The sequence below is a fragment of the Urocitellus parryii genome, chromosome 12 (assembly GCF_045843805.1).
Source record: "Urocitellus parryii isolate mUroPar1 chromosome 12, mUroPar1.hap1, whole genome shotgun sequence".
Lineage (NCBI taxonomy): Eukaryota > Metazoa > Chordata > Mammalia > Rodentia > Sciuridae > Urocitellus > Urocitellus parryii.
In genome coordinates this window covers 12,604,604-12,632,339 of record NC_135542.1, presented here as the reverse complement: position 1 = coordinate 12,632,339, position 27,736 = coordinate 12,604,604, and the positions used below count along the sequence as shown (strand labels likewise).

Sequence of the window (27,736 nt, the reverse complement as noted above, 5' to 3'; positions counted from 1 at the left end):
CCCATACTTATTCTAGCAATTTGATTATTGCAGAAAATATTTTTGAATTTGTAAGTCTCTCTTTGCAAAATTTCTTCCAGGAGTATCGTATAAATCCCTGAAGAAAAATGATTCTATTAAGTTAAGCCCTATTTTGAAACAAAAATAGTTTACCCAATGTTCCTACCTACCTAATCCATGTTTTCAACAATAATTGTCCATTGAAAACAATACTAGTTCATGTACGAATAATCCATCCTTGAAAAACAGTAATTTCCACTACTGAAGACATGTAAAAGCAAAGACTTTCTTAGAATGTACATTATTATTTAGTATTGGTGGCATTTTTCCAGGAAAAGTTAAAAAAAAAAAAAAACCTATGAATTAAAATGTATTAGCTGAGTGCAGTAGCACATGCCTGTAATTTCAGTGACTTGGGAGTCTGAGGCAGGAGGACTGCAAGTTTGGGGCCAGCCTCAGCAACTTGGCGAGGTTCTAAGCAACCTAGCAAGGGGCCCTGTCTCAAAGTAAAAATAAAAAAGGGGTGGGGACATAGCTGTGGTAAAGCACTCCCAAGTTCAATCCCTGGTACCAAACCAAACAAAAAACAATAAATATATTAGTTGTACAATATTCTTGCATATTTTACTATTAATGAGTGTCACACTTTGAAGTTAAACAAAAGATCAAGATTTATATATTCAATAAAAATTTCTTTGAATCATTTCACTAGCAGAAAATTGTTTCAAATCCTTTACAAACCACACCTGCATGGCTGAGGCTGTAGCTCAGGGGTAGATCACCTGCCCGGCTAGGCCAGGTCTGATCCCTGCTCTGCATAAACAAACAAGACCCCACAACTTCATTTTTCTATCCCACCTGCCACTTATCTATGCACAGGCCTAGAATGCACATGCACCCCTTCAAGTCTAAGCCAACAGGAAGAAGTGTGATAGTGCTCCCCCTACCTCAGCTAGAACACTGCCTAACCCACCTGAATAACTTGGTACATATGACATTCAGAAACTAATTATAAAATTTTACCCCTTGTTAAGATTTATCAACACTAAAGCCACATCTTTAGAACAGGTAACTTTAATAATAGACTCTCACATAAATACTGCTTGTAAATCATAATTCCTTATTTAAACAGACTGAGCCTTTAGAAACATTCTCCTTACACTAGGTCCCCGTCTTCTCTACTTACCTTAAATGTAAGGTCCCCAACTTGCTGAGCACTAAAATCTCCAAGAGCAATGTATTTTCTACTTGTTTGTTTAGGAGATTCATTTTCTTGTTCCTCTTCCTCTTCTGATTCTTCTTCCTCTCCACCACTTTCTTCCATTTTGTCATCATCTTCATCTTCTTCATCTTCCTCAGAAGAATCCTCATCTTCCTCTTTGTCAGTAAGCACATCAGTTCTACAAAAAGCATTTGTATGAGGAGATCTCTTGAAAAAACATTCGAGTACAAACCCAGTTGGAGCAGAACCTCTGTACCTTGAAGAACTGTTCCATTTTTGGAACTGGCCAAAAAAAAAAGCAATGAAAGGAAAGTACAACTAATGGTTCCCAAAACCGTGCTGAGCACACGTGACCTGAAGGACTGAGGGTGGACAAGGAGCCGGTTGATATGAGCGAGGCCTGTGCTACAAGAGCACCCCACCCACGGCCTGGGTCCCCCATTCAGGACACACTGCTTGAGTGCTCTCACACAGTGCTTGAAACACAAGTGGGGGTTTTGATTCTGGCTCTCTCTCTTCCGTGGGTGACCTTCTTGTAAGCTCTCCCTTTCTCATAAATAAAGCTGAGATAACAACAGAACCTGACTCCTAAGGCTGTCATGAGGATCAGGTGAGTGACAATCCGTAAAGTGTTTAGAACAATGTCTGCCTGCAGTGAGCTTCCCATCAGAGCCAGTTAGGATGCGGGCTGAGGCGGTGGCTCAGTGGTAGAGCTCTTGAATGTATACCTGGAGTATCTGGATATACCTAGAGCCATTTATCTTCATCACTATTGTATTTCTTTCCTCTTAATCAGTGTTGCTAAGAATTTATCAATTTGATTAATATTTACAGAAAAGTCAATGTTTGGCTTTGCTGATTGCACCTACTGTTTATCTGTTGATGTCACTCTTTTCTGTTCCCATTGTATTTTTTCCTTTCCCTTGGGCTTACCTTGTTCTTTTTCTGGCTTCTTACGTTAACAGCTTCAATAATTGATATTTGGTATCTTTTAAAATTATTCATTGAAGCTATGAATTCCTTTCTAAGCACTACTTTGGCTGCAACCCATGAGTCATACATACTTTTTAAAATATTTTTTTAGTTGTAGTTGCACATAATAAATAAAGGTATTATGTGGTGCTGAGGCTCAAACCCAGCGTCTCACACGTGCTAGGCAAGCACTCTATAGCTGAGCCACAACCCAGCCCCAGAGTCATACATTTTTATCATTTGAAATATTTTCCAATTTCCAGTGCAACACTTTCTTGAATTAATGGGTCACACAGATAAAGTATGTAACTTAATTTGCAGACTTTTAATGATATCTAGTTATTTTTCTGTCACTGAGCTTTAATATAATTCTAAGAGATCAAAAAATATATACAATTTCAATTCTTTGAAATTTATTGAAAATTGCTCTCTGGTCCTATATGGCTCATTTTGGCTAATGTTATATGTTCACTTCAAAAGAATGTATATTATTTATTTGCACAGATTTTATAATTGTTTGTGGTGGAAAAGTTAAGTAAAATATCAGCTATTCTGACATTCTTAATGCTAGAATTCAGTGAAAATTCTAGAATCTTCGAGTCAATATTCTTAGCATTTTTCCCACAGTGTAAAAAGCTGGGGAACAGCATTTGAAGGGTCTAAATAATTGATATTTTGTTGCTCCTTACAAATTGGGTTTGTTTAAAGTCTTTTGTAATTTGTAAGAGAGATTATTAACGTTCTCTCCAGCAGAAAAACAATTATGTGTCTACTTCAAATTTTTAAAAAACATTTATAAGAAAGGAGACCCTGTCAGTAGACACTGCAAGTCATTTTCCTTACCCATCAACACTGACACTCAGGGCATCATCCTAGTTATTTAACACTTGTTTACGTAGCTTCTCGCACCTCTGTTTTGCTTTCCCAGCTACATCTTGAGTAATCTGAGGGCAAAGACTAGGACGTGCACATCCTTACATCTCTCTTGGGATTTTACATGTCCTATCATGTACAATAAAACTGCTCATTATTCAGACCATTGTGGTCATTTCTTCATATCTATGCTGTTATAGCATATATTTACTTCAGAATCAAATGTAAAAATGATAGCAACATAATATCTGAAAGAAAGGAATGAAGGCAAGAAGATGGCATACTCAGTTCTATGTTCTCTGCTTGTGGTCACAGCAAGCGCCTACAGCTGTTGAGTGAGCTTGTCCAGAAAATTCTGCTCCTCCTCCTTTCTCTGATTATAGTTCCCGACAGGTGCAGACTCATCTGCCTAGGAGAGAATATTTCATTGAAAAATGAATTTTAGTTTCCTAATTACATTCATTTTAAAAAAATAACAATAAAAACCACAGTAAGTGCTGTAGGACAAAATAAAGACTAGTGTGAGATTATACTTACCTTAGGGAAATACATCAGAGTTAAAAGAAATGTAGTTAAGTAATTGAGTTGGAATGCAAGCCAAATGAAAACACAAAACCACATGGTTTTGTTTTCGTTTTGTTTCTTGCTGAGCACTGCAGACACTCTAGAGTCAAGTAAGGGACAGGGTCTGACAGGATACTGGCTCCAGAGTCAGAAAGGAGAGGGCTGGTCCCAGGTTCTGCCGCTTACTGACAGAGACATTGTTTCTTCACCTTTGAAGGCTGTTTTCCCATCTGTGAAATGGGTTAACTAGGTTTTCAAACTCGGGGCGAGCCTGCCTCCTGCGTTGAAAAGTTCTGTGTCACTGCAGAAATGCAGAAGAGACTCTCAGATGCAGTAACAAGGATTCAGACACAGGCAGGGGACACTTTCAGGTGACTTCCACTTGCTCCATGAGCCTCTAGCCCTAGACACGTAGATGAAACTCAGGCCCATACAAAAAAAAAAAAAAAAAAAAAAGGTCCTGAAGGGATGGCCAAGGGTACAGCTTGCTCCTCCAATCTGGCAGTCATTGCTGTGAGAGCCACCACCGAGACCAGACTTCCTTCCACTCACCCGGGGCTAGACTTTACCCACAGTGGGATTAAAATCAAAATGGCTCTAAACTGCCCCTCATCTAAGTTATACAATGCACACATTTGAAAGGCAGTGTCTGGGTTTCTGGGTCCTTAATGCTGAAGAGCTCAGCAGGGCTGGAGGTTCTCTTCTGCTCTGAAGCACACCTGGGAGACCATGCCCCCACTCAGCACCTCTGGGTTGGGCTTTATTTCTAATGCAAACCCAGAAACTTACCGACTCCAATTCATTCCTCTTAGTGAAAATATTTATAGAAAAAGTTTGTTTTCTAATATGATTCACATAATACTTACTTTTCTTAGCTTTTGAAGAACATTTTTATTCTCATCTATTGCCTGTTTTAACTGGATACATCTAAATTTTAAAAAAGAAAGAAAATATAATGATTTTTCTGTTGTCACAATTAGAAAGCTATTTAAAAAAAATCATTCAATCACTAAGCAGGCAAGGCCATTGGCTACTGTTAAGAATAATGTTTAAAAATCCACATGTAAAAACCTTTGTACCCATTGCTTTAGATGATCCAAGGGGCGCTCCAAGGCCCTGGGCAGGAAAACCAGGCTCAGAAATGTCAGGGACCTGGGGCCTCAGTCTCCTGAGTCTAAAATGAGGAGGGGCTCTGGGTTCTAAGATGCCTCCCCAGCTCTACAGTTCCCAAGGCCAAGGAACTGGACATGAGACACAACTGACCCCCACCACAGCTGTGTAAGTCTCCCAACAAGCCTGACACCAGGCAGAGAAAATAAGGTTCTAAAAAGAACCACAGTGGGTCCCTGGGAGGGCAGCAGGCAGGGCAGGTGGGCACTTGGACTCCGAGTGGGCACTCGGACTAGTGGCAGTGGCAGTGGCTGCCTCTTCCTGCCACTGCCACTGCCACTACACACCCCTTTTGAACAGGCTCTCGGGACAGGTTCAATGCTTTGGGCATTGAAGGTCTGTCTAGGATGCACATGGGTGCACGTTTAGGGAAATCAATCTTAAAGCCATCAGGGGTCTTTGTATTACTAGGGGAAAGAGCAAAGATTCTCATTAAGTTTACATTTAGTTAAGGCTCTTTTGTAATAAATGTAGTAACTTTTTAAAGTTTATTAACAGAAATCCTGAGCCTGTTAGCTCTCTTCTCTTATCTCACCTTCTGTTTTCCCACTGAACCAGAAAATTCTTCTTAAAATATAATAATAATAATAATAATAATAATAATAAATGATTTGGGGAGAATCATAATTACTGAAGAACTTTCCAGCACACCTATTCCTGCACTGAAGGCTCCTCAGACTAAAGGCTGGTTCCTGACCCCATGATGAGCCCTGTCCACCTGCAAAGAACTTGATTTGCATTCAGCATATGGTGCTAACAAGAAAGACACCAAGATATGCCACAGTGGAAGAACCCGAGAAAGGGCTCTAGAATAACCAACCCAGGCTCACATTCTCAAATAAAAATGAATAGCAAAGGGCCACCAGACTAAATAAAGAAAACCAGCAACATAAGGATAAAATGTAAAATTAATAAATAAATAAATAGGAATCCGAGCACCAAGGAAGCAAGACAATTCAAAGAACAGAAGAAAACTTAAAACAAACCTAAGCATGGAAGGAGAAAATCTGAAAGCAGAAATATGATACTCTAAAAAAAAAAGATTCAAAACAAGAAAAAACACTAGTAAATGAACAACATGATCAGTAAAATAAAACATTCATAGAAGTTATAAAAATTTTTGTTAATGTTTTATTTGGAATGTCTGATGGACTTAATTGTGGCTGCTATACAAAATACTGTCAGTATTTGTTACCCAATCCTCAATTACAATTCCATTTAGGAGGAAAAAAAAAAGTCAAGAGAATCTCCCAGGCGTAAGAAAAAGACAAGCAACAAAAGTATTCATGAGAGGTTTAGAAACCTAGATAATCTATCCAAGATACTCAATACCCGACTCAAAGATGTTTCAGAAAAAATAGATAAATGGAAGTAAAGAAGTGATCTTTAGTAAAATAAAATTTCCCAGAGCTCATGAGAAATATATGAGTTTTCAAAATGAAACTATCCACTTGGTGCTAAACAGATAAAAACAATGCCAAAATATATTGTGCTAAAATTTCAAAACACCAAGGCTGAAAAGTCAACAGGCTTAATTATTAAGGAACGATAATTGGACTTACCAGCATCACTGCATGCAAAGAAAACTGAATAATGCCTTCAAAAGTTTTAGTAGCAATTATTTTAAATTCTATAACCAGCTAACTATTAATCAAACATAAGGGCAAAATGACATTTTCAGACTTGCAAACATCAGTGTGAATTTTTAAGGGACGGTGAAGGGATCATTTTATTCCCAAGCTAACTATGGCTTAAAAATACTTATTATTGCCAGGCGGGGTGTCACACATCTACAATCCCAGCAACTCTAGAGGCTGAGGAGGAGGATTGAAAGTCTGAGGCCAGCCAGGGCAACTTAACAAGACCTTGTCTCAGAAGAAAAAAATAAAAAGGACGAGGGATGTAACCATGTGGCAAAGGGGCCTGGGTTCAATCTCTTCTCCCCATAAACACTTAATATTTTTTATTTTGAGAGAGAGAGAGAATATGAATTTTTAATATTTATTTTTTAGTTTTCGGTGGACACAACATCTTTATTTTATTTTTATGTGGTGCTGAGGATCGAACCCAGCGCACAGCGCATGCCAGGCGAGCACGCTACCGCTTGAACCACATCCCCAGCCCCAATGCTTAATATTTTTTAAAAGAAAATTCAAAACTTAGCTTTCCCCAAGGCTTCAAATATAGTCTGTATATATTATTTTGTTTTTAAATCTAGCAAAGCAAGCACAATTACCTTTATTATTTTCTTCACTATTATTAATTAACTTAATTTGAAATAATTCCTTAAACAATCAATCCTGCCAATAATGGTAAATTAAATTCCATTTGACATTTTAAAAATTATTTATATTTTACTTTGCCTTTAGGCACTTTGAATTCCTGGCTAAATTAAAACTTTTCCAAATACTTCTAATAAATAATTTAAATGAATAGAATGAATCTCATGCTCTTTTCTTTTCTTCCCCATGGTCTTATTACTTAAGTATTTACTATTTATCTCCTGGTGCCCCTTCTCATGTTCTTCTGAATGCTATAAACTCTTCAAATGGCCCCAAATATGCAGATTTACTTAATGATGTTCTGAACTTAATGCAAAAGTGTTAGCAGTCTAGTTCAGTTTAGTTCATTATGTCTATTTAATGTTAAAATTTCCCAGGGATTAAAACCAGAAACTACTTACTCATATAGAGAACACAGTATCTTTTCAAGAAAATTAAAGGTCATTATCCCAAGCAAAGACAAATTGCTTCTAGCAAGATTTCTGATCATTTCTGGGCTAGGGTAATTCTGCGTGAGCCACCACAGTGCATTCTGAGCAGATTTTAGTTGCTGCACAATAGCAACAAGCCCACAACCACTAGGTGTAGCTGGTTCCTTCTAGACCTTCATGACATCACCCTGCAATCCTTCCATTTGGTTGTAATGGACTAAACCCTGCACCTCTGAGATTCTCGTCAAGTGCCCTCCCTTGCTTCAAGGAATTCTGCGTTTCTTAGCCACCTTAAAACATTTTCATAGGCTCCCAACTTTAGTGTCTTAAAGCCAAGTAATGCTAGATGCATTAACTAACTGCTGTGAGCCTTGATTTTCTTATTTATGTTAATAAGTACCTTATGGTATTATTGAAAAAATTTAAGAAAAAGTTTGTGGAGTACAGACTATAATGCCCGGCACATACAGGGTATAAAATAAATGAAGGGTGCTTCTTTTTAATATTTACTATTCTTTATTTGATCTTATCATTTCAAATTAAGACCAGGTAGATATAGATAATGATAGGAAATATTTAAAAGTACATTTTAGAAAATCTTATTCACTGTTACCTCAATATTATCTACCATTATTATTTTGTCTTTCTGGTGAAACATAGATAAATAATAAGAAAAAGCAAGAAAGGAAGGGAAAGAGGGCAAGAAAGTCTCAAACAACTTCTGTGCCTTAAATCCAACTCATTGAGATACAAGCTTAGTCCCAAGAAAACCCAATAATTGAGCATACTTTACCTTTGGTAAATATCTCGACTTTTATAAGATTCTAGAGCTTCTTTCAATCGGCTCTCAGAAAGCAGACTATCAACCTATGGAAAACGGAGACAGTTTAAAACATCATATTAAGTTATGATTCTTACATTTCAGTTATGTCTATTGTCTTAGGAAATAAAAATTTACTTTTCTCCCCTTATGAAATAAACACTTTTAGGCATACAATAAAGTCGAAAGAATTTTAGAGCAAATACCTATATGCCACTACCTCGATTCTACTGTTCACATTTTACCCTACTTATTTGGTCTTTCTATCCATCAACCCACTTTATTTTTAAGCATTTTGAAGTCAACCGCAGTCACCAATACACTGCCCCCTAAATAATGTGCTATAGGTACCACTAAGAGAGCTGAATATTTGATGTAAGACATACAAAGACATGCACAAACCTAAAAGGTATATCTGCTGCATTTTGACAAACATGTGTGTTTATAACTGAAACCTCATAGAAGAACTCCACTGTCCTTTCTAGTAAATTCCATCCCATTCCTCCTGAGACAAACTTGTCTTGATTTTCTTCCACCCTAAATTTTGCCTGCTCTTGAACTTTTATATAAATGAACTTGTACAGTATGAACTCTTGTCTACATGAACCATGTAATGTTATGCTTCCACACTGTTGTATCATAAGTTTATTCCGTATTACCAAATAGTATTCATTGCATCGAATGTTACATGACTTTGTCCTGACTTCCTGTGTTACTAAAGACTACTTGCATCTTTGTCAATGTACCCCTCCAAAAAGGCACACCTTTCCTTGGTTTCTTTTCTGCAGATTATGTGGAAAAGATAAAGTAGATAAAAAAGTAAATTCCACTAGCTTCTTCTCTGTCCTTATTATTTGGCATCCACCTGAGTCATTTACAAAATTCATACACTCAGTGACCCAAATAGGAAGCTGATTCCTTGTCCCATGGATACCATGCTGGAAATTTATTCCACTTTCTTTTTTTTTTAAGAGAGAAAAAAAAAAATTTAATATTTATTTTTTAGTTTTCGGTGGACACACATCTTTATTTTTATGTGGTGCTGAGGATTGAACCCAATGCCCCCAGCGCATGCCAGGTGAGCACATTAGCGCTTGAGCCACATCCCCAGCCCCGTCCACTTTCTTTTCAGGTTTCTTTTGTGGATACAAGAAAGAATGAGCTAATACTATTAAAACGTCCTTTCCAGATATTCAAGGTATCAAGTGGTTCCTGAATCAATTTGTCCCCAAGTTGAATAATTTTGTAATCATCTTTTATTTTTGCTTTACTAACTGCTTTTATACTTTACTTTTGAAAAATTTCCTGGTTCTCTTAATGTCCCACTAAATTTAAAATTAAGTGCAGAACCACAGTAAGTTACCGGTAAGTAAGTCAATACTCCATCAAGTTATATTTTTCATTTCTACCAGGAGACAATTTTGCTTTTGCTGTACCACTGTGATTCCAATACAAAGTCACTTAAATATTTATGTGCCAAATTCTTTGGTACATTTTAAAATTTATTTTTTAAAATTCTTTTTAGGTACCATGGATTGAACTCAGGGGCACATGACCACAGCCCTATTTTGTATTTCATTTAGAGACAGTCTCACTGAGTTGTACAGCACCTCATTTTTGCTGAGGCTGGCTTTGAATTCACCATCCTCCTGCCTCAGCCTCCAGAGCTGCTGGGATTACAGGCCTGCATCACGGTGCCTGGCTTATTTTTAACTGATATAAAATAATTTTATTTAGAGTAAAAATCTTGGCAATAGATCCTTTTTACAAAATAAAATTAGCAAACTGATAAAGAATCTAAAAAAAATGAACCTATTAATTGCTATTTACTTTTTTTTTTTCTCGCAAGGTAATAGACCTGGGATGAAATGGCACACACCTATAATCCAAGCTACTATGGAGGCTAAGGCAGGAGGATCACAAGTTCAAGGCCAGCCTCAACAATTTAGCCAGACTCTGTGTCACAATAAAAAATAAAAAGGGCTAGTGATGTGGCTCAGTGGTGGAGCACTTACATTCCTAGCATGCACAAGGCCCCAGACTTAAACCCAGTACCACAAAAACAAATGAATAATAAAAGAGCTGGGATGTGGCTCAGTGATAGGGCACATCTGGGTTCAATCTCAGTACTGGGGGAAAAAAAAAAAAAAAAGGCATAGGCGTTCTGTGTACTTAAAAATGAGAAAAAACACTACTCCCAGCATTCCACTACAGAGATACCATTTCAGCATGTTTTCTTTTATATCTTTTTCATGTACTATATATAGAAAAACGTCATTAAGATACCTTTTATTCCGTTTTGTTTTTGTTAACTTGTCATTTGATCACAAATATTTTCCCTAACACATTAAGATTTAACAAAAGTTTAGTGATAGTATTATTATATCCCATCAAAAGTTATTCACTGCCCTATTACTTCTCATTAAAGTGTATCATTTTTTCTATTAAGCAACAATGAGACCAGTATTTTTACTATCTTTCAATCTCTGTCCCAACGTTTCATTATTACATAGGGCAGGTTTCTGGAACTCCACTACCCAGCCTGGGTGCATGCACATGGGCTATACCTTGTCACAGTGCTTTCCAGAAAGCTGAACCTGACACCCTGGAGCAGCCAGTCTAGGTGCCAGGCCGGCCACACCTCCCCAAGACTGAGAGTGGCCATTTTCACAGTCTTTGGGAGGGTTCATCTCCTTTGCCACTGGTTTGTCTTTTAAGCTAATTTTCATGCTGACATCACTTGTGTGTCCTCTAGTTAACGTCCCTGCTCGCCCTCCAGGTCCTGCAGTCCTGACACAGTAGGACTCTTCCTGAGGCTTGGGCCCCAAGAGCGGTGGCTCCAGGGACAGGGACCCCGGAGAGCGCGGGGCGGGCGCGGGTAGGGCAGCTCCAGCGCAGCCCTGGGCTGCAGACCCGGCGGCTGGGGGCCGTCAGGGCGGGGGACGCGGTCGGTCGTGCACGGTCGGGAGTTCCGTGGCTGGCCCGGCCCGGCGCAACGCGGGCTGGAGCGGGGTTTGGCGCGGGGAGGTCGCAGGTGCGGAGCGTTTGGGTCGGACGCCGGCTCCCAGGGAGTGGGGTCGCTGGGAGGAAAGCGCCGCGGCGCCCCGCGCCCCCTCGCCTACCCCGGGGTGCGCGCGGCCCCACCGTACCTGCTGCTTCAGGCCAGGTCCAGCTTCTTCTGCGTGGTAGCCAGCTTGTCCTGCAGCCTCCGCTTCCTCCAGTCCAGGTAGCGCCTCCTTAGCCGGTTCGCCTGCCAGCCGAGGAGCACTACGGAGGCGAAAGCCACCAGCACCGACACCTGCAGCGTGCTCTCCACACGTCCGCCATCGCGGCCTCCCGGCGTGCAGCGGGGCCTACGGCGCTGCGCGAGGGTCAAGCATCGCCGCACGTTCACAGCGGACACCTGGCGAAGAGCCCGCAGAGCAGTTGCTTGCGCCCCGCGCCCCCTCGCCCACCCCGGGGTGCGCCCGGCCCCACCGTACCTGCTGCTTCAGCTCCTGACTGCGGCGCCGCACCGCCTGCAGCGGATCCCGCGGCCCGCGCAGCAGCATCTCCTCTGCCACGCCTCCGCGGGCGGGAGGGCGAGGAAGCCGGGCGCGCGCGTGCATCGCGAGGCGGCCACTCAGGCCAGGTCCAGCTTCTTCTGCGTCGTCGCCAGCTTGTCCTGCAGCCTCCGCTTCCTCCAGTCCAGGTAGCGCCTCCTTAGCCGGTTCGCCTGGCAGCCGACGAGCACTCCGGAGGCGAAAGCCACCAGCACCGACACCTGCAGCGTCCTCTCAGACACTTCCGCCATCGCGGTCTCCCGGCGTGCAGCGCGGCCTACGGCGCTGCGCGAGGGTCAAGCAACGCCGCACGTTCACGCGGGCACCGGGCGAAGAGCCGGTGGAGCAGCTGCTGGCGCGGGGTGTCCTGCTACGTGTGTCAGCAACGGACACAGGATCTCTATGCTGCCCAGGCTAGTCTCAAACCCCTGGGCTCTAGTGATCCTTCTGCCTCAGCTTCTCCCCCAGTAGTGACAGGTGTGCAGCAGCACCTGGCTTCGGACTCAGGTTTCAACAGCAAGGTAGGCCTCCTGGGGAAGCAGTACCTGAGTGAGGCACACCAGAGGGAGGAGGGTTCAGCTGGCAGGAGTAGCCAGGGCAAAGGCCCTGGGGCTGGATCACACCTGAGGGATGAGAGCAGGAGAGCAGCGGGCTGCTCCTGGGCCTTGTGGGTGCCCGGAGGCCTGGGACCTAGGTACGTTTCAACATGCCCACTGGGCTCTAGGGGCAGACTTGGAGGCCCAAGGTGCAGCCCTGGACAGGTCGGGTGACTGGGCTGGTCCAGGTAAGCAAGGACAGGGGTGTAGACACTGAGAAGTGAGTGGACCCTGTGTCTGTAAAGGCTGACCCAGGGGCGCAGGAGCTGGGGGAGGGGCTGGGCAGCCGGGGTCTGGGCGGCAGGGCTGCCCAGCCAGCGCTCCTAGGTCTGCCGGGCCTGGCACCCGCGGTGGAGCCCAGGAGAGCGGAATGACCACCACCCCATTTTCCTCTAGCGCTCCCTGGGCTCCACCGAGATGCACCCACACACCCTTAACAGTCTTGCAGCTCTTGGAGAGCCCCTCTGCACCCCTCTGAGCCCTCCACAGTGTCCCATCTATCATTAATAAAATGTTTCCTTGCACTATTAGCTGACATTGGTGTCTTACCAAGTGTAAGCTCAGCACCTCTTTATTTTTGCTCAGCAATAGAATTTGAACCACGTGTGCAACTTAAAATCCTCTGGTAACTCGTTTCTTTCAAAAATAAGTACAAGCAGATAAAATTGTTTTTAATAATATATCTTATCATTTCAACATCAGTTTGGAAATTATTTAAGAGATTTCTGGTTTTTGTATTGTCTTTGAAACTTGGTGTATATCTTTACAATTAACATCAATCATACTGTTTAAACACTGAGTTTTCATTGGAGATATTTGATCTGTATCTAGTTTTATAAAATTTACAGTTGAAAAAGAAGTCTCATTTACTTACACAAAATTTTTTTTCCCTGAAACTGAGTTTACTATGGGTTTTTAAATTAAATTGATCATTAGATTTCTTTAAATTGAAAATGAAGTTCTTAGGGCTGGGGCTGGGGCTGGGGCCCAGTGGAAGTGCTCTTGCCCAGCATGTGGGAGGCACAGGGTTTGATTCTAAGCACTGCATAAAAAATAAATAAAATAAAGGTCTGTCAACAACTAAAAACAAAAGCTTAAAAAGAAAATGAAGTTCTTTTGTCACACTAGCCATGCTATGCCAGTGCTAACAGGAGACAGAATTGTTGAGATGAGGGGCACACACACTTCTAATGATACAGGTCACTGTGATCCCGCGTGTGTCCCACTTCCTGGTGTTCAGGCACTTAAGTGTGCAGATCCAGAGACTTGCTTCTAACTAATAGAATAAAGCAAAGGTGATACGGTGTCACCTCTGATTGCTTTATGTTACATTGAAGACTTTCCTTACAGCTTGATGAAGAGGGTGGAAGTGTTGAAGGAGTTGACATCAAAGAACTGTGAGTGACCCCTGGGAATGGCGGGGTGCTCCAAGCTAACAGCTAGATCCCTTATCCTACAACCACAAATAAACCAACTGTCTGCAACCTGAATGAGCTTGGAAGCACATTTTCCTCACTGGGGCCTCCAGATGAAAACACAGCCTGGCACCTTAGTTGCAGCCTTGTGAAACTTTTAACAGAGGACCTAGCTAAAGACTCCTGGCCCATGGAAAGTGTGAGAGAATAAGGGTGTATTGTTTTAAGTTGCAAAGTTTGCAGCAATGTGTTACATAGTGTGGGAAAAACACTTTCCCACTCTGGTTTTCAGTACCAACTACCTCTTATGCAGACGCTCAGTACTTCAGACATCAGATGTGGGAGAAGCCCCACACACCAACCAGTTCTGCAGTGAACACCAGCAGTTGAATGCCCTCCAATTCTATCTGGAAATAGTGTCAGATACTACAAGTTGAGAAGTCAGAATCACAAGACTCTGACCACACCCCACCCCCTTCAAATTGCCAGTTTCAAGTGGTAGGTTGTCACTTATACTTCCGACAGGTATAAATCAGGAGTTCCCACAACCCTGTCCACGGGTTTGATTTGTTTGCTCACAAAACTCAAGGAAACACTTTACTCATGTTTCCCATTAGTGTCATCTCATCTCTTAGCTCACCCTGTTGTGTTTTCAGGACAGAGCCGACCTCCGCCACCGCCCTGGGTCCAAGCAGTCCTGGCCTCTTACCTGAGAGGCTGCAACAGCCCCCACCGGCTTTCAGAGCTTCTCTTCCTGTCCACCATGTTCTATTCCCCACACAGCAACCAGAGCAGGTGGGCCTGCAGGGAAGAAGTTGGATCATGTCACTGCTCTACTCAAACCCTGGAGTGTAAAAGCCTCTGTGGTGGCCCCGAGGGCTCTGTGTGACCAGCTTCCCTAGCCTTATCTCTCAAGAGCCTGCTCACTGTGACCTGAACTGGTGGAGAATGTTCACAGGGTGGGACCCTGCCCTTCTTCTTCTAGATACTCCCTGGCTCCTTTCCCCATCTCCTATAAGTTTTTTTTTTTTTTTAATCAACTTTCACCTCTTTATGAAGCTATCAGACTAGGTAAAAATCTCAAACTCAAAACTAACTAACTAACTAACTAAACAAGTCACTCACAAACTCAGCCATTCCCACTCTTGGTGTTCCTGATCCCCATGATCCTTTTCTGTCTCCCTCTAGTACTGGCTCCCTTCCACATACAGCATGATTTACTTATTACATTTACAGTGCAGTGCCTCCGGCCCTCCCCCCCCACCTAGAATATAAGCCACTTGAGAGCAAGGATTTTCGTCTCCATTGTGCACCATGAATCCTAAGTGCTTAGAACAGGGACTGGCAGATAACTGACACACAGTGAATATTTGATGTTGATGACAGTAGGGAGTGGCCAGCTGTATCTTCTGGGTGAATGGCTAAATTAAATCAGTCTCTCCTCTCAGGTCCTCTCTCTTTCCCCCCCTGTCCTCCTCTTCCTTCCCTCTTCCTCTTCCTCTTCTTCCTCCCTGCAGTGCTGGGCATGGAACTCAGGACCTCCCACTGACTAGGCATGCATTCTGCCACTGAGCTATGTACCTCCAGCTCAGAACTGAATTTTGAAAGATAAGTAGGTTAATCAGAAGAAAACATGAAATTTCTCCTTAATTAAGTTTTCTCACTTATAAAACAAAGTTTGGTATGATGTGTTAATTTTAAGTCATTTTGGAGTCTTTTTCTGAGACTGTGTACCTGGGCCACTAGTGTTGTTGCAAATTTGAACCTCATTTGGAATTCTGGCCTCATCCCTAAGATGCCTTGGGCTGAAAATAGGCAGATCCTGGACATGGGAGCTTTAGACCTGCAGAGCCAGCCAGACTATGCAATGCCCTTATTTTAACATGAGGAAACTGGGGTCATATTCAGAGAGCTGCTGGGAAGAGACAAAGATCTACAATCTTAAAATCCCTCTTAAGAAGCCAACATGTCCCCAGCTTGAATCTTTGTATTTTTTTCACCTTGGAAAATTGTTTCAGTAGGACATTTTAGTGGATTTGATAATAGTAAACTGGTTTTGAGGTGAATATTAAATTTGGATTAATAATAGGCTGAATAGTCAAATGTCATGAGTTAATAGATTACAGAGTGTCTTTTGAAGGATACATTAATTGCTGCTGTTGAGTTTGCTGTTTGAAGCACTTACCAAGGGAAAAGACATTATCATGTACCATTCTGAACCTTTGCTGCTTATGTAAATTCATTTAAAGTATATAAATGACGTTACCTTCCTCTGCAACTCCCAGGCCCTGAGCAGTAAAGTGGTCACTTTATACTTGAATGTGCCCATAAAAGATGAATCTGTGATCTGATTAAAACAGAGCATTTGCCTTCTATTAATCCAGTCACTGTCGCTAATAACACAGTACCAGAGTGGAGGAGTATAAAGAGGAGAGGTTTGTTTCCTAGGTCTACATCAGGGGCAAGGGCAGCAGCTGAGGATGGTCTTCTGGCTGGCAGCGTCCCGAGCCAGGGCAGAGCTTCACATGGCGAGAACCACGAGTGTAAGGATGGGTATCCTCCGAAATCTCCACTCCCCTCCCTTTATAAAGTCACCTGTATCCAGTCATGGGGACTTCACTGGGGTGAATTTATTCAATCCTAATCACCTCCCAAATATTTCATTTCTAAACACCATAGGTTTTTTTTCATCTTTTTATTTGCATTTTTAAATATATTTTTAATTTATTGGTTCTTTTTAGTCATACATGACAGCAGAATCCATTTTGCTATAATTATATAAGCATTTATTGAGTACATTTTATTCACAGAAAAACAAACTTTAAGCTACAAATCCCAGATTATACAGCGGGAAGAAATTTTCTTAGTTTTCCACACTGATGGAAAGGTTCATACTAAATGAAAAACAGCCCTATAATTATATTCACAACATTTCATGTGATTGTTCATAATACTAATACAATTATATAAGAATCAATATGTTTGAGGTTAAGCATAATAATAATGAAAAATGCAAAATCTAAGAGAAATTACATCAAAGCCTTTGTTATATCAAATAAAAAATTGCAAATTTGTTACTAAGCATAGACAAATGGCAAAATATAATTATATAGTAAAATATATATGTCTTCAAGTTAGACAATGCTACAGTAATGTTGGAGTGGTCGGACTGTAGTTTGAAGTCTGAAGTTTGCAGCTCTGCACATAGATTTTTGGCATTCACCATAGTGTTTGATTGACCTGGTAAAGGCTCTCTTTCCCATTCCCATCAGAGGAGAAATCAAAAGCAATTTGCATTTCTATTGCAGGGACAGCCTTATATTTTCTCTGCCTTGCTTCAGGGTTCTGTCCATTTGTTCAGAGGAACCTTGACAATCTTGAAATCCTGCAAAATAGCATGCTGGTCCATTCATGGCAATGGGCTGGTAACAGGAAATAGTAGGAACTGTGGGTGCCTTTGTAGGACAGGTACAAGTCGGAAGGTCATAGAGACAGCTAAGTTCAGGGCCAAGCTGCATGGTGAGTGTCCAGGTGTCCAGTGGTCTGGGCAGGTCAGGATATCCCTTCTAAAGTGAACGGGAAGTAGCTGTGCTTGGCAATACATCTAGTGGCCGGTCTCTTTGGGTCTGGGGGTTGGGGTGCTGCTCCAGCCTGGCAGCTCATGAGACTGACTGGCGAGCTGCTCTGCCCCTGGTTGTTATCATGGAGCCAACTCTGGCACTGGGAGTATCTGTGGCAGTGACGAGGATGAGATGAGGAGCTTCTGCTGAGCCCCACGTAGAGCACTGCAAGGGAGACCTCCCGTCTTCCTCTGTGGCAAATGCTCTTAGTACAGCACTTCCTGTGTTGCTGGTCAACCCAAGTAGAAGCTACACTCCTGCCTGTGGGATCTCAAGGACTCTGGAGCCTGAGTGGACTGTTGTGAAAGGAATATTACTGATGGCTGATAACTGGGTATATACAGCAGTGCCTCATTTTTAAGAGAGAATAATAAGTGGGAGACTGGGCCTGGGCCTGTTCAAGGGCCCAGGGAGACTGTGTGAGCAACCAGCTCAAAATTCCCTTGGCCTCTCCTCCAGCTCCCTGCCTCTCTCTGAGCCTGCACTTGCATGCTCAGGAGGACCGGGAGAATTTTCTGGAAACATCCCATTCCTGGTTCATGAGTGGACCTGTTTTGGATGACCACCAGGGGACACCTGACACAGAGAAGGTGCTCAACAAGCCAGCTAGCAAGATGGCCCTTCCTGTGGGTGCCAGACGTCCATTCCCTTGCCTCCCTGGCCCTTGCTCAAAATAGGTTCATGTGCAAGGTGGTTGTTTAGCCAGGGATAGAAGGTAATAATAGCCCAAAGGTTTATTTGGGCTCATGGTTCTGGGGGATCCATCCCTAGACCTTGTGACTCCCCCACTACTTCGGGGCTTTGGAGTGCACAATGGAACAAACTGCTGACATCATGAGCTAGGAAGCAAAGAAAAAGAGAGGATGGGCATGAGGTCCCAGAATGTACCTTGGGGTGCTCCCTCAGTGACCTAGGCCCTACTTCCTAAAGGCCTGTAGGACCTCCCCATAGCATCACCCTGCAGACCCAGCTTCCAACTCATGGACCTGTAGGATACACTCTTCCAAACCAAAGCAGTGTTGGAACTTAAGGGAGACTCTCTCTACCAGGTACCAAAGCACTGCAAGTAGAATATCCCTGCCTATTCTGGGCTCCTCTTGCTGCCAAACAACATGCACAGGGAGGGGTGCTATGTTGTCTATGCTAGTAGTCCCAATGGCCAAGGGAAGATCTGCTCTACAGTGGGGCAGGGAGAGCCAGGTCTGGAGTCTTGGAGGTGCATTGGACATCTCTTATTATATTTCTATGTCCCACTGTACAAGTTTATGGAAAAATACTATAGCAACCCAAGTAAGACGGGACTGCCAGTGGAGTTCCCGTAGGAGAGGAAGGTGGGATCACTCTGCCAGCTAAAGATTCCTGTTTAGCAAAGGCTGAGGGGATCATGGAGCAGGTGAAGGGATGTCATTACCCCGTAGGTCCTGGGACCAGCTACAGAAGCAGGGTTTCTGCAGTCATGCTGCTGTTACTTCATTGTTGCCTGCAGTCCCACTACTTTATATAGAGGATGTCGCTGGTGGCTCCCTTTCTGTTTCAGGTGGGAGTGTGACTGTAACAAACTACCATAGGTAGGGTAGCTTATAAACAATGGAAATTTATAAGGACACCAGTTGCATTCCTGAAAGCCCCACCCTCATGTCGCTGAGGCTTCACCTCTTAAGACCATCATATGGGGGGTTAGGGATCCACACATGAATCTGGGGGACACAAGCATTCAGACCATACCAATGACCAAGCTGACATTAGCTTCCAGTGATATGGTAGCTCTTTCCCACCCATATTAAAGAGTGAATATTGAGGGGCGAAGGTGCAGACTGGGTGGGATTAGACTCTCCACATCTTTCGTCCTTCCATCGGCCCCAGGAGGCTGACCTCTGTGGATTCTGTTCCACTGGCAATCTTGCCTTCTGGCTGGCATCTGGGTTCTCCCATTGAAGAGACCCACCCAGAAATGGGGAGGAAAGCGAGGGTGGGGTCTTATTCCCTGCCTGCCCTTCTAGGGTGTCATCTCCAGCTGGTCTTGTCCCTCTCCTCTCAGGGATGGCTTCATAGGTGTAGGACTGGCACAGCTACACAGGGTCCCACATTCAGAACGGCCCTGGCTCTGCAGTGGCCATCTTGAAATTCTTAATAATTTGTTTTGAATTTGCATTTTAAAGGGAAGTTCAATCGGGATAGTGGAGCATGTGCCAGGACCTGGAGCCTTGCCTCAGGAGAGGCCCATCTCCCAAGGTGGGCTCTCAGCCACCTGCTTTCCCACTGAGTGTCCTGGCCTCACCTAGCCTTCCCTTCTCCCCTGGTGCAGCAACTGCTGCCATGCTACCCCCCAGGTATGGTGTGGGTGCATGGGGGGTTAGGGTAGGGTGCCCACACCTGGGGCATGGCTGTGGCCGTCCTCCACCATCCCACAAGTCGGCAGCACCCTGGCCATTTCCATAGGCACCTCTTGAAGGGTTGCGCCTTTTCCCCAGCTCATGCGGGTGCCTGGTGGATCCTGGGGTGAAGGTTTTAATTCCTGGGGGGTTGCTTTTCCTGCCATGTTGGCTGGGGTGGCAGCACTTGGGAATGGAGGATGCCTGGCTCCACTTGCTCGCCTCCTGCTGGGGCATGACACATCCACCCACTCCTGTGGCTGGAGGCAGCAGAACCCTGCAGTGGGGAGGAAGGGTCTGCCAAGATCCAGAGCAGATGCCTGCGAGGGTCTGTAACCTCTCTGGAGGGAGTGCGACTCTAAATAGTCAATGAAAAGCAACATGACAGAGAGAGAGAAGGAGAACTGAAAACACGAGAGAGGAAGAGGGGAAGCAGGAGGACCCCCTGTAGACACTGTAATACCTCTCAGTGACCGTGCCTTTTGGACAGAGGGCTTTGCCTTCTTACTCTGCTCTGGCCCCTCTGAAGGCAGACATGTCTCCATCCTCCCTGCTCCCCCGGAAGCAGCTGCGTCTCCCTCTCCCTTTGGCCTGGGGAGGGGGCTGAGGATGGTGCCAGATCAGCCTGGCTAGCCCTAAAGATTATTCTAGAGCCCCTATCCTTTTATAAGTCATCCTTTAATTAAACCCGCCTCAGATCCTCCTAGTTTAATTGTTTACTTTTCCCCTACCGGACCAGAGTGACACATCCTTCCACTTCCATCCCCAAACACCTGGTCTTTCTCCTGTATTTCACTTCGAGTTCAGAGGTCCAGCTTAGAGCCTGGTGTCTGTCAGTTTGCACACCTTTTCTGAGCACCCAAGGCACATCCAGGAGACTGACAGACAAGTAAGTGGCTGGGAGAGAGTAAGGCACCAGGTATAGATGGATCTGGGTACTGTGTGGGACCTGTGGACCAGGTGGGCAGCACTAACCCGATGGCTACAGGACCATCCGCTGTCCAGAGACAGCACTGGGGCGGGGGTTGTTCACACTGTGGAGGAAGATTCTCAGCTGGGCAGAGAAGCTTGCACAAACTTCTATGGCTGCATCAAAGGTCTTTATCACTGGAAAACCACCATGGCTCTTTCAAAAACAGCCTACCTGGAGCAAGTCCATTCACCTAGCTACAATCCTGGATCTATGAAATACAATTACTCCTCATTCCTCCAGATTCTGTGAATTTGACAACCTGCTAAAACGTATGTGCAACTCCAAAACCAATACCCAGAGTACTCAATTCTCATAGCGCTTTTCAAGGAATTTGCAGACATCTGCAGAACTGCCAAGCCTTGGGTCCTTTCACATGCACACCCCCAGCTGAGGTCATTCAAAGTGGTACTGTGACTTTTTGCTTCAGTTCTCACTTGCTACAAACAAGTGTCCTTTTCTATTGAGTCCACGATTTTTTTTTTTGCATATTTGCATTTTTTTTTCTTAGAGATTTTTCTGTTTCAAGTGGCCCCAAGCAAGCACTGAAGTGCTGTGTAGTGTTCCTAAGAGCAAGATCTGGGACTTACCTGTGGGGAAAATATGCTAGGTAAGCTTCACTGGGGCATGAGATACAGTGCTGTCAGCTGTGAGTTAAGTGAGGGAAACAGAAGTGCACATTGAACAGGGCTGCAGCCTGACCAGTGGATGAAAATGTGATCATAGCCCATAGGAACCTACCCGAGGGGCGGCAGTCAACATGGCTAATTCAGTGGTCAGGGACTTTAGGACAAGAATACCAAGCATCAACAGTACTCCGACTTTTTTAGAATCAAAACTCTTCTTAAAATCTACATTCTGGGGAGAATAATGGTTTCAAGTGCAGTTAGATCACAGTGGGGCGATCGTGGTTTACAACAGCGTATCACAAATTTATAAGGAACTAGAAGAGAGGAGATTAGAGGTTCCTGACACTAAGAAATGGTGAATGTTTAAGAGGAGGGCGATGCTAATCACGTTGTACGTGGTGTGTGTATGATCACCACTCCACACACTTGCATGTAATAATAAAATCCATGTCTAGAGGAATTTTTCACGCCTTTTTTGTTTTATTACTGGGGATTGAACTCAGGGGCACTCGACCCTTGAGCCACGTCCCCAGCCCTATTTTGTATTTTATTTAGAGACAGGGTCTCCCAGAATTGCTTAGCACCCTACTGTAGCTGAGGCTGGCTTTGAACTCGCGATCCTCCTGCCTCAGCCTCCCAAGCTGCTGAGGTTACAGGTCTGTGCCACTGCACCTGGCTTCCCTCTTCTTTTTCTTCTGTTTCCCTCCTTCCCATGTTTCCTTCCTTCTCTCACTCCATCTCCTTCCCTCCCTCCCTCACTTTCTTTTTTTCTTTCTCTCTTCTTCACAGTGATTGTTTAGGTGTAGAGACCTTGTCAAGTTCACTTTCGGCCTGGGTACATCATAGGTGCTACGGGGAGACAGAGGCACGTGGTTTTTCTTCCCAATGATGTCAGGAGTCGCGGTGGCCCTGGCCCTCACCCATGAGCTCAGCAGGAACTGCACAAGGTCATGCTCTACTGCTTCATTTCTTCTTCACTTCTCACCTGGAATACAGCAGTAAGGAGAAACCTCCTGCCGTCCACCCAGTGGTATCCTGAATATAGTTTCATTAAATGAGATTAAAGTTGGGGTAGATGTTGGGTCTTCTCCTCATTTACCAGTTCTCCAAATAATGAATTGGTTTCCAGGCCCCCTCTGGCTGAACTCTTTATGTCATTAGGAACTCACAGAGTTCAGCTTACTTCATGTTTCAGCCTGTGGCTATGATTGCCCTTGTTGGTGCTCCAACGATGTCATCTCTGGCCAGTGAAGCTGGTCCCTGAATCCTTCCATACATGACCAGTCCTCTCAGGTCAGTCCCCTTGCTCTCTGGCATGACAAGATGTCCCAGGCTCATATGTGTACAGTGGGTCCCTGACTTAATGATGCTGTGAATTAACATTTTTTTTCTCAGCTTAACCACTGAGCAATACACCCAGCCCTTTTTTAAAAAAATGCTTAGTTTTGAGACAGGGTCTCATTAAGTTGCTTAGGGCCTCATTAAGTTGCTGAGTCTGGCTGGCTTTGACTTTGCAATCCTCCTACCTCGGCCTCCGTAGCTGCTGGAATTACAGGCATGTCACCACTCCAGGCTAACAATCTTTTGACTGTGGGATGATGTGAGTGTATATCCATACAGCCACTCTGCTTTTCATTTTCTGTACAGTATTCAATAAATTATGTGACATACCTGACACTTCATTATAAAACAGACTTCACATTAGATTACTTTTCCCAGCTGTAGACTAATGTAAGTCCTCTGAACATGCTTAAGATAGGCAAGGCTAGGCTATGATATTCCATAGGTGAGGTTATTAAATGCACTTTTGACTTAAAAATGTGTGAGTGTGTGTGTGTGTGTGTGAGTGTGTGTGTGTGTGTGTGTGTGCGCGCGCGCGTGCGCGCACACTGTGGAACAAACCCAGGGCCTCATGTATGCGGGGTGAGTGCTGTATCCTGAGTCATACCCCAGCCCCACATTTTCCACTTGTGATGGATTTATTAGGCTGTGACCCATTGCAAGTCAAGGAGTAGAGTATTTCCGTCTCTGGAATAAGCCATTTCTCCTTTTAGTAATGTGGACTATTTAAAAACTGCATCTGCACATGGGAGATGCCTCATTCTCTTATTCCCCAAGATGACCTTATTTTTTTCCCCCGAGATGACCTTTAAAAAGGTTTCTAGTATCACCTTCCTTCGTGTCTTTATTATGACTGTTTACATATTCAAGCCCCTCCAGGTAAACAGAAATATGATGTTATGACATGTACAGGTCTTTTCCAACCAGGTCTTTTCCAACTTTCTCTTTTCTTTTTTTTTAATTTTTTTCTTTTTTTATTATTAGTTGTTCAAAACATTACAAAGCTCTTAACATATCATATTTCATTCATTTGATTTCATTTGATTTAAGCAGATTATGAACTCCCATTTTTACCCCGTATACATATTGCAGATTCACATGGGTTACACATCCACGTTTTTACATACTGCCATACTAGTGTCTGTTGTATTCTGCTGCCCTTCCTCTCCTCTACTATCCCCCCTCCCCTCCCCTCCCCTTCCCTCCCATCTTCGCTCTCCACCCCATCTACTGTAATTCATTTCTCTCGTTTTTTCCCTTTCCCCTCACTTCCTCTTATATATAATTTTGTATAACAATGAGGGTCTCCTTCCTTTACCATGCAATTTCCCTTCTCTCTCTCTTTCCCTCCCCCCTCTCGTCCCTGTTTAATGGTGATCATCTTCTCATGCTCTTCCTCCCTATTCTGTTCTTAGTTGCTCTCTTTATATCGAAGATGACATTTGGCATTTGTTTTTTAGGGATTGGCTAGCTTCACTTAGCATAATCTGCTCTAGTGCCATCCATTTCCCTGCAAATTCCATGATTTTGTCATTTTTTAGTGCAGATTAATATTCCATTGTGTACAAATGCCACATTTTTTTTATCCATTCATCTATTGAAGGGCATCTGGGTTGGTTCCACAGTCTAGCTATTGTGAATTGTGCTGCTATGAACATCGTCTTTCTCTTTTCACTAAATAGTTCCTTTCAGCAGTTTGGCTAAGTGTCCCAGCAACCTGTGTATTCAAGGTTTGGTCCTCAGGGTAGCACTATTGGGATGTGGTAGAGGATTTCAGAGGGAGAATTAATAGAGGTCTTTGGGTCTCTGGGGGCACACACTTGCAGGGGATTTGGGAACCGTGCCCCCTCATCTTCTCTTTTGCTTCTTGGACACGAGGTAAACAGTTTTTCTCGGCCACGTGGTCCCCATCATTGCCACCCAGCAATTCCACTAAGAAGCCTAAATATACTGGGTCTTCCCAAACATGAACTAGAGCCTTCAAAACTGAGCCCCAAATAACCATTTTCTCTTTATAAGTTAATTATCTCATGTATTTTGGTATAGGGATGGACAGCTGAGTAACATACTGGCCATCGCCTCATGGTCTATAGGTATATGCCCCATTTTTTTTTCTAGCTGGCTTATTCTACTAGTCCCCTCTTAGTGAATATTTAGATTGTTTTATCCTTTTGAGAATAAATAGTAAAAGAAGAGAATTTGCAAAAAGAAAACAAGTATAAGTACAAGTATGTGGTGAAGAACTAACCCTGGCCAAAGAGAGATCTAGCCTCTGCCCTCAGTCACCGGGAGATCCTCTGGACTGGGAACATCCTGCTGGGCAGAAACATGGAGTTTGCCTGGGGGCTCTGGGCTATGGAGTATTAGTTCCAACCTCTAGAGGAACCAAACCAAAGGTATTAGCCCAGAGATAGGCGGCAGTCTATGGGTTAGCCACGCAGCCTGTGACCAAGTCCCAAGAAAACCTCTGGGCACTGAAGCCTTGGGTAAACCTCCTTGATGCAGGGTCTTGCTGAGTTGCTTAGGACTTTGCTAAACTGCTAAGGCTGGCCTTGACCCATGATCCTCCTGCCTCAGGCTCCCGAGCCACGGGGATTACAGGCGTGCACCACTGCACCCAGCCAGGAACACATGCTTTTAAAGTCTACTTTCATAGGCACAAGAGAGGAAGAGAGAAGGACATCTCTCCCCTTCAACCCGCTGCTTCTTTTTAGTCAGTTTGAGCAAACTTCAGTCATGTACTTGCCTTATGGAAAGTTCCTTGTGAAGACTAACCAAGATCAAGGAGGAACCTCCTGTGGACAGAGGTGCCGGGTTTCTGTTCTCATGACTAAAAGGCTCAGGGGTCACTCTAGTTTAACTGGGCTGCACGAAATAACCACACAAGAGACACAAATACCTATTTCTTTGGGGTTGCTGTGACAGCTCCTCTGACCTTAAGGGTCCGCAGAAAGAGAGAGAGAGCACGCGCTGACCCCTTTTATTGAGGAGAAGCTATTCAAGTGAGGCAAGGGGTCAGGTTTCAGGGGGCTGAGTATCTTCATGATGTCCACTGTCAGCAGGTTGACTGACACCTGGGTAGGCCATACCCAAGGGCACAGTAAGAGGAGGGGACACACACAAGGCACTTCCATGGAAGATTCTATCCTAAACAGGGCAAGGGTTTATATTACAAAGGAACAGGTGAGCATAGCTTCACCCATGGGGCTGTAGCAAGACACACCCATTTCTGTGACTAAGTGCCTCAGCACCCAGCTGGGGAGTGTAACTCAGTTACCTGTAAGGTTGGCCTCCCACACAGAGGGGTGAAAGTCTGACCTGAGCCTGGGATGCAGGGTAGAAGGCTATCCACAGTGGGTGCAGGTAGGATATTTGTTTTACAGAAGCATGTGTGCCTGCTTGTGTACGTGCAGATAAGGAGCTGTAGGGAAGGCTGTCCATCAAAATGTGCTCACAGTGGCTCGATCTTTGATTAGTTGTTTTAACTCTTCACACTGAACACATTTACAAAAAAAAAAAAAAAAAAGCCATTTTAAAAGACACTACCATAAAGCAACCATTCTATAAGTTGTCACTTAAGATAGAAATGGAATATTTGGCCTTTCTCAAGAGCAGGCAGGCAGTTTTATATAATCCATTCACTCAACAGTTACGAAGGTGAGTCTTGGATACATCCTGTAGACAGCTCCGTGGCCAGCAGCCAGGGTGAATTTTCTTTACCATTCTAGGTCAGGTGCTGGGGATTCAAAGATAGAGCCTGCCTGTCTTCTTCCTCTGACAGATGCTGTGGCCTGAGGGGTGGGGGGGGACTACATCTGCAAAGTGCCATGTGGCTGTCTTCATGAAGAGTCAGGACAGAGAGGACGTGATCCGCTGGCCTTGAGAAGTTGAGGAGGGCTCAGAGGGGATGTGAGGTGGGGCCTTGGCGGGAACAATCAAAGGTGGGGCTGCAGATGTGGGATTTGGCCGCCCTCGGGGAGCTGAGGCCACACAGTTGGCTCTGCGGGCCAGCCTTGTGACTGGAGCATGATGTGAGCTCTGAGGCGCAGGCCAGCGTTCTGCCAGGTTTCCACCTTAACACACTGAGGAGACTGAAGTTCTTTCTCACACAGCTTGTATTGCCAGAGGTCCGTGAGGCGAGGCCGCATCCTCTGAGTGGGGTCTCACAGGCGCCCATAAATGCACGGGCTGAGCCTTGCTCCTTCCTGGAGGTCTGGGGCTGCCCCTGCAGGTGGAGGTAACAGCTTTCCAACCTGCCCAGGGTCCTTGGTGGGCTTGGAAAGGTTCACCTCCCCTCCGTCCTCTGCTGACATTAAGAGCCCTTGGGATTCCATGGGGCCAACCCAGGTCATCTAGGGTGACCTCCCTATTTTTAAAGTCACTTGATTAGGAACCTGAATTACATCTGTAAACTTCTCATTTGTCTGAAAAGAAATAGATTATACACTTCCAGGGATAAGGGATAGAATCCTTGGGGCTGTAATTCTGCCCATCTTTCTCTGACCTTGACTTGCCAGCCATCAGGACCTAGCAGATTCCTGCTGAACCATCCAGAAGGACAGTATGTGCCTAAAGGTGACAGAGCCAGTCACAGCCTCTCCAGGCCTCGCCCTTCTGTTGGAGGTGACCAGGGATTTGGTTGGTACGGGTGTCCAGCAACACTTGCCCTTGCTGGCCCTTGGTGGCATGGAAGGATTTATCATTATTTTAAATTCATAGCCAACATTAAAAGAAAAAAACTCAGGAACAGGATCATGAAAATTCAGATTTCTCCTCGTCTTGGTGGCACATGCCTATAATCCCAGCAGCTCCTGAGGTTGACGCAGGAGAATCAAAAGTTCAAAGCCAGCCTCAGCAAAAGCGAAGCTCTAAGCAACTTAGTGAGACCCTGTCTCTAAATAAAATACAAAACAGGGC

The 27,736-nt window shown here is 44.2% G+C and overlaps 1 protein-coding gene and 1 long non-coding RNA gene across 2 annotated transcripts; one reads left to right on the top strand and one right to left on the bottom strand.

Annotated features, from left to right (window-relative positions):
- Positions 1–1,315: 1,315 nt before the first annotated feature.
- On the bottom strand, positions 1,316–12,127 carry LOC144249811 (mitoregulin-like). The gene is made up of 6 exons (XM_077792012.1): positions 11,817–12,127; positions 11,484–11,737; positions 8,308–8,381; positions 4,498–4,558; positions 3,352–3,476; positions 1,316–1,400 (listed from the first exon to the last, which is right to left on the bottom strand). The coding sequence occupies exon 1, from the start codon at positions 12,125–12,127 to the stop codon at positions 11,957–11,959; it is 171 nt and encodes a 56-aa protein (XP_077648138.1). The 3' UTR covers positions 1,316–1,400; positions 3,352–3,476; positions 4,498–4,558; positions 8,308–8,381; positions 11,484–11,737; positions 11,817–11,956.
- A 45-nt stretch (positions 12,128–12,172) lies between these two features.
- On the top strand, positions 12,173–22,891 carry LOC144249748 (uncharacterized). Its single transcript, XR_013342288.1, has 3 exons — positions 12,173–12,397; positions 13,823–13,869; positions 22,268–22,891. It is a non-coding gene; the product is annotated as an uncharacterized LOC144249748 (long non-coding RNA).
- Positions 22,892–27,736: the final 4,845 nt, after the last annotated feature.

Coding starts and splice junctions, on each gene's coding strand:
- LOC144249811 (XM_077792012.1), bottom strand. CDS start 12,127: ATGGCGGAAGTGTCTGAGAGGACGCTGCAGGTGTCGGTGCTGGTGGCT.